At 37.6% G+C, this 9,312-nt stretch overlaps 1 protein-coding gene across 3 annotated transcripts in view; it reads left to right on the top strand.

Moving 5' to 3' along the window:
* LOC108684748 overlaps positions 1-8,646 on the top strand; it is a 33,941-nt gene extending 25,295 nt beyond the window's left edge. Inside the window, exons 8-18 of one of the 3 annotated variants that reach the window (XM_018189213.1) lie at positions 483-527; positions 728-1,390; positions 2,904-3,353; positions 3,636-3,778; positions 3,869-3,946; positions 4,327-4,669; positions 4,943-5,147; positions 5,221-5,408; positions 5,926-6,098; positions 6,611-6,840; positions 7,198-7,269. In XM_018189213.1, the coding sequence (XP_018044702.1) occupies positions 483-527; positions 728-1,390; positions 2,904-3,353; positions 3,636-3,778; positions 3,869-3,946; positions 4,327-4,669; positions 4,943-5,147; positions 5,221-5,408; positions 5,926-6,098; positions 6,611-6,820 (2,498 nt within the window). In that variant the 3' untranslated portion in view covers positions 6,821-6,840; positions 7,198-7,269. Of the gene's footprint in view, positions 1-482; positions 528-727; positions 1,391-2,903; positions 3,354-3,635; positions 3,779-3,868; positions 3,947-4,326; positions 4,670-4,942; positions 5,148-5,220; positions 5,409-5,925; positions 6,099-6,610; positions 6,841-7,197 lie in introns of all 3 variants that reach the window. The other 2 variants (XM_018189211.1, XM_018189214.1) reach the window with 2 other exon arrangements.
* Positions 8,647-9,312: the final 666 nt, after the last annotated feature.

Genomic DNA, 9,312 nt, shown 5'->3' with positions numbered 1-9,312 from the left:
ATATATATATATACATGATATGTATTTGTTAGTGTTCTTACTCGATTTTTTTTTACCGCGCACAGGCGACATAATCATTAACACGCTATCAGTACTAGTTAATGTATTCTGACGTATTGTACATGATTCGTTCAGAGTTCAAGGAGTTCGTAATTACATAAATGACGATTGTAAAAAATGACAATGCAAACAGTCAACAAAAATAATCCGTTTCAGAATAATAATACACTACGTAAAACAAGAGTCGAAGAATATGTATATCGAATGTGAAAAATGCACACGCATAATTTTTTATTTCTGAACTGCAAATTCTATGAAAGTTAAAGATAGAATTATTTCTTCGTATTTATCATAATAAGACGTTAACAACAATTATTATACAAAATTTTAAGTTACTTTCAAAATGTCAAGAAAATAAAAAAGATAATGATTTGTAACGTAATCTTCACAATATTTTTGATTGAAAATTAATCTTTTTTTAGGTCGCAAAAGGAGATCTCCAAAATCATCCGCAGCCTCTGCGCTTGGTATGTATGTATTAGATATTTATGTCCAGAACAGCCCCGATGAGTCGCTCGCTTGCTCAGGAATTTAATAGCGATATGTAGATTTACCCGAGAAAACCCAGTAGTCGGTGTAATAATAACCTCCTTTCGAGACACGACGCACGAGGTGATGGCCCCAATAAGTAGATAGTTCGCACGACGTACGATGCTTTGTTGCACAGGGAAACAGGTCGGCGAATCCAGCGATGTTATCGAGCAGGAAACTACCTCTGAGCTAGAATCTACTTCTGAGCCAGAACCAAAATCCGAGCCTGAACCCAGCTCCGAGCCAGAGCCGAAATCCGAGCCTGAACCCAGCTCTGAGCCACAACCAAAATCCGAGCCTGAACCTAGCTCTGAACCGGAACCAAAATCCGAGCCTGAACCTAGCTCTGAACCGGAACCAAAATCCGAGCCTGAACCTAGCTCTGAACCGGAACCAAAATCCGAGCCTGAACCTAGCTCTGAACCGGAACCAAAATCCGAGCCTGAACCTAGCTCCGAACCTGAACCTAGCACCGAGCCGGAACCAAAATCCGAACCAGAACCTAGCTCCGAGCCGAAATCTGAACCAGAACCTATCTCTGAGCCAGAACCGAAATCTGAGCCGGAACCGAAATCCGAACCGGAGCCAAAATCCGAACCGGAGCCTAAATCCGAGCCGGAGCCAAAATCCGAACCGGAGCCAAAATCCGAGCCAGAACCTAGTTCTGAGCCAGAACCAAAATCCGAACCGGAGCCTAATTCTGTGCCGGAACCAAAGTCTGAACCAGAACCCAAATCTGAAACAGAACCCAGTTCGGAACCGGAACCAAGTGTGGGTCCAAAGTCGGGAGCAACGAAAGGTAACGAGGACCGATTTAACGCTTATTTCGCACATATCGCCATGCTACACTCTCATATCATTAACTCCTAAGCTATCAGAGATTTTTCGCTTTCTAACTTTTAGTTATTTAATTTTTGTTTTTGACATTGTAAAAGAAATACAGATGTTAATAATTCCGATACACACGTATATGTATATATCTACATAAGTACATTACGTTAATGAAAACAAATTCAATGATAAATATAAAATCTCTCGTAGTTATAGAACATATTTCAATGATAATCAGTAGGATGTATGTACATTGCTCATATTCTTTTCGATATTTCGCGACTTTCACAATGACCGTGTGGTAAAAGTTTGCACGAGGACTGGAACGTGAGGACTGCAACAGCAAATATTTATCGTGAAAGCGTTTTAGTGTGCTGATAAGACGTGAGAGTAATCTATTCTGTCCGCCACTTCCGCCACCGGATACCGAAGCTGGATGTAAAATGTTAATGCAACTATCCTAATTCCGCATAAATTCCTATTGACTTAATTTTACCAATTGCGTCTTTACACGCAGCAGCAAAAAGTAGACAATTGTATGCAGAGATAATGTCGATAACGCTTAACGCTTCACACGTTCTCATCGCTGTACACTGCTCACCATGAGAATTTTATATTTTCCTTGTAAATATCAATAACTTTCGAGTTGCAGCATGCATTACTTTGACACGAAATTTGCACGTGTCTCGATCTATCCGTCACGATTTTTCTTACGACACTGTAGGACACCATTTAACTCCTGCACTATCATAACATCGACTCATCTCATTCCAGACCAAGAATCAATATGTTGGGACTGAAATGCACCAACGAGAAAATAGAAGTTTTTAAAAAAACTTAAAGTGTGTACAAAAAATATTTTAATTGAAGATGAAAGTATAGTCTTTGCAAAAAATGAATTGAAAATGTATACTTTCAGTACAAAAACGAACGCTACGTATGTATATACATATGAAATAGTTCAATAAGATCAATATTTATGTTTAATAATTTTATAGTTTAAATGAAAACTTTTTCATTTTATCCTAATTTTTTTAAAAACATATCTATTTCTTATTGAAATAATTTTTTATTCAGACTCTAAATCACCGCCAAATACATTTTATATTACTTTTGAATACAATATTATTGTAAAAGATTTGTAATTCTTTTATAATTTCTTCATTTTGTTAAAAAATATTTGATAATACATTCTTAATAAGAAAGCTGTACGAATAATAGAGAAAATACAGTTTTAAATTCTCAAAAAATTTGAAAAATAAACCACAAAATGTATATATCTATAAAATCTTAATTTCTTTTTAGGCAAATACGAGTCATGAAGTTACAAAAAATTCGATTGTTGAAAAATATATCGGACGCATAATTCATAATTAGTTCACCGTTCAGTTTCATCATAGGCATTCTACATAATAATTTTACGGCGAATTTTCGCAATGTTCCGATCTTTGTATTAACTAAATTTATTCGCACACACGAAGCATCGTTGCCGGCGCCAGGACACAAGTACACGCCCAAGCACGACTTCAACCCCATGGACTGCACGGACATTATAATCGGCACGGCGCGAGGAACGAGTTACAGGATCGGCGATTATTACACGAGGGACAGATCGACGCCGCGCAAGGACGCGTATTGGGACGACAATGGGAGGGACAGCCTGACGGCCGCGTTTGGCTACGAACGGGACGGCGTCACGACGATACTCTTCCGCAGGAAGTTGGCCACAAACGAGCCGACCGATCACGAGATCCGCAATGGTAATATGCAGGTGATTTGGGCGAAAGGTCAAGAGCCGGGCAAATACATACATCAGCCGGCTAGCGGAATCGAAAAGGCCAAGGTCGGCGTTAAAGATTTCTACAAGGTGGACGAGCTCAAATATCACGGCCATGGAATGCAGAGAGGCGCGGTCACTATGAATTTCTTCGGTGAGGTCATCTGTTCAGCATCTGCCAGAGATTATTGATGCGTGTGACGTTTAAAATCATAGATTGTATTGTGAATGTTGATAAACTCAATACTTTTCAAAACTTTTCGCTTTTAAATATATATTTATTCAGTTTTTCTGAATCATTTATTAATCATTTTTATTATGCAGAAAAAATGTTTTATTAACTCTTATTAACTCTTCTTTATTTTTATATGATTTTTTTTATATGGTATGTCGATTAAATATTCGGATATAATATTTAATATTTTGAACGGTTCAGATGAAGTTAAAAGGCCGGAATTCGCTGGCGGTGTAGTGTCGCAAGATGGTATTTGCGGTGGCCAGTGGCGTTATCCGAGAAATTGTTCGCCAGAAAATAACACTTGTGAATATGCCATACAATGGATATACAAGGATAAAACGGTAATTTTTCTTATATTTCCTTGGTGTATCCTTTTATAAAAGATAAAATCGCTCTGATGAAACCGATATTATGGAAACTTTTTTTTGTAGGATCTGATAACATTCGTAATCTCTACGACAAACACCAATACATGGACCGGTGTTGGATTTTCTGATGACAATAACATGGTAAGACTTTGTCAAATAAAGAGATAAGACTTAGCTTTTTCTCTCGATAATTCATTTAACAAATTTATGTATACAAAAATTATTAAGTATATAGTATTTATTTATACAAACATTTCTTGTTAAATTCAAAGATAGAGCAAACCCCATATTTGATCAATAGAAAAGTTTTACTCAGCTTTTTAGTTTTTTTGATGTTTGTGTGCTTTGCTTTAATGTCCAATGTTTTTTTCAACTAAATGAAATCTAAGATTTGATAGCTAAGAAAAAGTCATTATTTAAATGAACTGTTGCTTAGGCCGTTTTTCCTTGAAATATGTCGCATAAAAAGGAAGAAGATCGGAGCTTATGAAATTTTTAGATAGTATTGTATTTTTTTTTAGTCACAAACCGATGCCATACTCGGCTGGGTTGATAAGACAAATGGTCGGGCTTTCGTGATGGACACCTGGATCAGTGGTTACAACGCACCGTTACTGGATCCATCGCAAGACGTATATAATATCAGCGGCCGCATGGAGAATGGCGTAACCACCCTCCAATTCTCAAGAAAACGTGTAACAAAAGACATCAAGGATTTCTCGTTTACGAATGATCACTGTTTGTATATGATGTTCCCGGTGAAGGGAGGCATATTTAATCCGATTAATAAGAAGATTCGAAAACATGACGTGAAACCAGTCGTTTCTTCAGACAGAATATGTATCAAGTCTTGCGGTCAGGAAGGTAAATACTGATTTTTGTTGTTTGCTAAAGTTGTCCGATACAACTATTGACGCACCATATAATTTTTAAAAAGACATTAATTTAATATATTATTTTAATTATATTAGAAAATTTTTCTTGTCCAATTGTTATTAAAATGTAATTATTACTTAATCTTTTTCGTTAAAATATCATTTCTTATGATTATTAATGTATATGATTAATTTATTATGTTTCTGTAAAATATATCTCCGATTATATATATTAAGAAAAATCATTCAACTGTTCACTTAGAAATTGAAGATCAAAGTACGTATCCACCACCAAGGTTCTATTATGATGTTGAAGTCAAGCTCGTCAGCTTGGGTGACGGATTTGTGATTCCCGAATCCGATAGTCCCGATTTTGAATTAATCTCGAACAAGATATCGGAGAACTTTGAACCGGTCTTCAAGATGCTTCCGGATTACTATCACGTTCATCTCAACGAGTTACGAAAGTAAGACAGCAAAAAGGAAGAAGTAGCAAGAAGCAAGTTTGATAAGTACTACTCTCTTTTGTTCTTCTTGCAGAGATAACGAACGGGGAGTGATTGCGCGCATGAACCTGATCATCGACAGGACCGAGATTAAGGGTAGATCGTTAAAACCTGCAGACACCGATTTAGAAGCGGAAAAAGCATTGCGCGAGGCAGTCGTAAAAGGTCAAGTCGGTATATTCGGCGTCGATCCGCAGTACTTAGTAGTAAGAACACCCAGAGGTAAGCATTGAGATTCTAAAGCTCAGTTTCATAATTTACAGTTAACTTTTAATCAAAGTTTAACTTATCCCAAGTAGCACAGGGCCTAAAGCGCTAATTAAAAAAGTGCTTATACTTTTTAGTGTTTTTTTTTAACGCTGGGATTCCTTATCTCTAGAATTGGAAAGAAATGAGAAATAAGTTGAACCTCAATTAAGAATTAATTGTGAACTAATCCTAAATATCATATAATTCTAACAAAAAACTCTCTTCTCCTTCGATAAATTTTCTATCCTAGACTGAGATCCGAAATTAGATAATTTCTCACCTTTTTTGAAGAAATAAAGATTTTTCTAGACATCACAGTAATTGTCTTAAAATTTCAAGAATTATATGATTCAATTATATAGCTTCAAATAACATTTTTTAAGTGCTAATATTACGAAGAAATGGAAATTTGTTCACATTATTTAAGATATTCATCCCCATTGATCTATCTACTTCACAAAATAAAAATATGTGTTATACTTATTTTCAGTAAACGACATACAGACGGAAGATGAAAATGATCGGCCGCCTTCCGCGACAGACTTATTTCTGGGTGCAACGAAGTTTTATATCGTCGTCGGTTGTGTAGCAGCGTTGCTAGCTCTCGCTCTGCTCCAAGCCAGTTGTACTATTTACAGGAGCTCAAGGAAACGAGCAACTAAAGTATGTTTTGTGCGTTAGAAACTTTCAGTTCTTTTTCACGTATTTGTTTTCTCTCCACTTTTTCTCGCATTCTCAGATCTTCCCCCTAAGTGTTGTGTTCTGTTTCTTTTCTAACGAAATCTTGTGGTGATCCCTAACGTGTTCCAAGAAAGATGTATAACGCTTTCAGAATTCTATCCCGAAGAAAAATAGCCTTTAGCATCATTTTGATGGAACTCTCTCTTGCACTTATTGTAGTAGTATTAACTAAATAACTGTAATATCGTAACAAATCTAATTAAAATAACTCAATGCTAAAAAAATTCTAATTGTAGAATTGTAAAAGAAAAAGTATATTTAGAGGACAGACTTCTTCTCTTACTTTGCGAAAGCAGCCTGAAAGATCAGATTGTCGTTCGCGTACGTCTTCTTGGGACATTCTGTAGTAAAAATTACGCTTTCATCCCCTAATGAACCCGACATCTTTTGCTTCGCTTGTGTTGCATGACTCGCGCTTCCCGCGACCAAAAAAGAGGGTGTACACGCTGCCTCTGGCTTCTTCCGATGCGCCCAACCCGATTCATCGTACGAACGCGACACGATATCATCGACAACAAAACGGCGATCATCATCATCATCACAACAACAACAATACCAACCATCACCATCATCATCATCATCAACATCAGTTTCGGCATCACTACGCTTCGTCTGAATTGCATCGAGCTAATCCCAGCTGGTAGAGCTTCTCGTCAAGTAATCGGTGCGCAATGTCACACTCATCCCTTTCGCTCTAACCCAGTATTTGACTAACTCGCTATTATTTGGTTCTTCCTAACTCTTTATAATCGCACATTTTTGCGCCTCTATGACCGCAATCAAACTTTTTCCGTTGGATTTTTTTCCACTAATATAGGGTGATTAAATTAACTTGGATATTTTTTAAATATATGCGTCGACAGATCATCGTGGACAAATATTTTTTTGTCAATTGAAGAAATATGAAATACATAAGATTATAATTTCTAAAGAAATGGCGAGGGTATGATTAAAAAAATAAGTTTTGATAAAATTATCTACACACACATATTTCATATTCTAAGCACATCTTTTTGCGCAGGAACGTTTGATTGCCAGTAATGCCTGGAAGGATTACGCTTCCGGTGCGAACACAAACTTCGCGTTTGAGGCGTTCGAAACGGAAGAGAAAGCGCCGCCGCCTCCGATTTCTAGTCTGCCGAGAACTAGGGAGATGACCAGCAACGGCATGACTGGCATGAATAGTACCGACGCAGTCGAAGGACCCAACAGGATGGTCGGACCCAGGGCGACTTACAGTCTTCCACGCGCGCCCGGTGCCAGACACTCGGTGCCTATCCAGCATGGTTATTATACACAAGATCGCAGGGATCATTACGGACGACCCAAGAGCATGCAGCATAATCCAGGCATAGCAACCCAAGCGAATCAACCAGACTTCTACTTCATGCCCAGTCAGCGAAAATACAGCGGCGAGGTTGTGCGCGTTTATGTGGATTACAATAACCAGCCAAAGTAATCAAGAGAAAGTTTCAGATCAAAAATCGCGAGAAAACGATTTACTCGCTTCACCGAAGCGATCTGTACATATCCGAGTTGTAGTGACAGAGGTGCGAAAAAAGGACTGCGTAACCCCTGTGCGGTGCTATTTTATCTGTTTCTTTTTTCTTTTTCCCCGTGATTTCTCTCCCCCAAAGATCCATCTGAATCGAGTCGCTGGATTTAAGACACAGGGAGAGAAATTATCCCGTAGGAAGCATAGAAGTGACGCTTACGACCAAAGAAGATATCCATAGGGCCTGCGCCCTGTAATTCTGTATAGAGTGCATGAACTCTCGTCAAACTTTTGTGCTTTTGCGGTGGAGAAACCGTATAATTATATAAGTAAATTTCATGTAGTAGCCGAAAATCTGATAGTTCGAACTGTCCGAGGATCCCTGGGTCCAAAATAAAAAGAATCTTACGATTTAGCAGTAAGTATTCGAAAATTCAAGAAAGATCCAAGGGCCATATAGCTTAACATGAAGAAAATAAGACTTGAAAGACCCACGGATCAAGAATAAGAAACAGGATTCAATAATCCTGAAATTCGAAAATTCAAAGACCGATAAAAAAACATGTACCTAAGTTTATCTCGCTCGATGCGTCTATTTTTTCGATCGCGTAATAGAATACCGACACGCTCAATGGGATGCATTTACATCACTTTAAAGAGCAAGCGAAAACGCGCGTTTGAGCAATAAAACATTTGTATTTTTAAACAAAAAATGACGCGTCCTAAATTTCTTTAATAGATTACCTTCTTTAAAATCCTATTTCCTATATTGTTTTACTTATATAGTTGGTTTATCAGTTTTCAGAGAAGCGGTCATAACGATAAAAATAAACAAGCAAAATATCTGTGAAACGGTTGCTAATAATCGTTATGGAATAAAAATTGTAATGCCTGTGACAATGACGACATTGTGGATATAGAGAATCGTGTTGGTACGGATTATAAATTATTACAATAGAATGATAAAATTAACGATATAATACTTGTAATAATTATAATAACGATAGATGTAGCAGCAGTAGTAACGATGGCAATAATATTACAGTATTAATTACATTAATGTCATTAACAACGGCGTCGCGTGCAGCCAGACTTCCGGGATACCTTTACGAGCGATGGAATATAAGGCGACGCCAAAGATAAACTTTCTCTCCTCTTTCGTTTTCTTTTCTTCTCTCTCTCTCTCTCTCTCTCTCTCTCTCTCTCTCTCTCTCTCTCTCTCTCTCTCTCTCTTGCGATCTCTAAAAGTATGCGAGCATATATCCGGAAGTCAATTGTGGCACGTACTGCCCGCGTTCCTAATATTACATAACTAGCATCGAGCACATATGTTCGGCTCTACCATAAAGTTTTTTCTTCGGTCACACGTGCGAAGTTTGAGAAACGAGTTCTACGCAAATCTAATATGTGGCATACCCACGAATGCGAATGCAAACACCGCCCAGGATAATAGAGCGATGTATGTGACGAGTAAACGCGTGACTGAATGCTTGTTAGAATGCACCTCGAAGCGTTTTGTAAGAAATTATAATCGCGCGTGTATTCGCTCGGTGGGTATGCCATTTTATTTCTGTATTTTATCTCTGCTTTTTTTTCAATCTATCGGTCTGTTTACTTGTTAGCTTGTCATTCATTATTTCT

The sequence above is a fragment of the Atta colombica genome, unplaced genomic scaffold (genome assembly GCF_001594045.1).
Source record: "Atta colombica isolate Treedump-2 unplaced genomic scaffold, Acol1.0 scaffold14, whole genome shotgun sequence".
Classification (NCBI taxonomy): Eukaryota; Metazoa; Arthropoda; class Insecta; order Hymenoptera; family Formicidae; genus Atta; species Atta colombica.
Note: the sequence above shows the minus strand (reverse complement) of the source record. Positions and strands in the feature narration are given on the sequence as shown.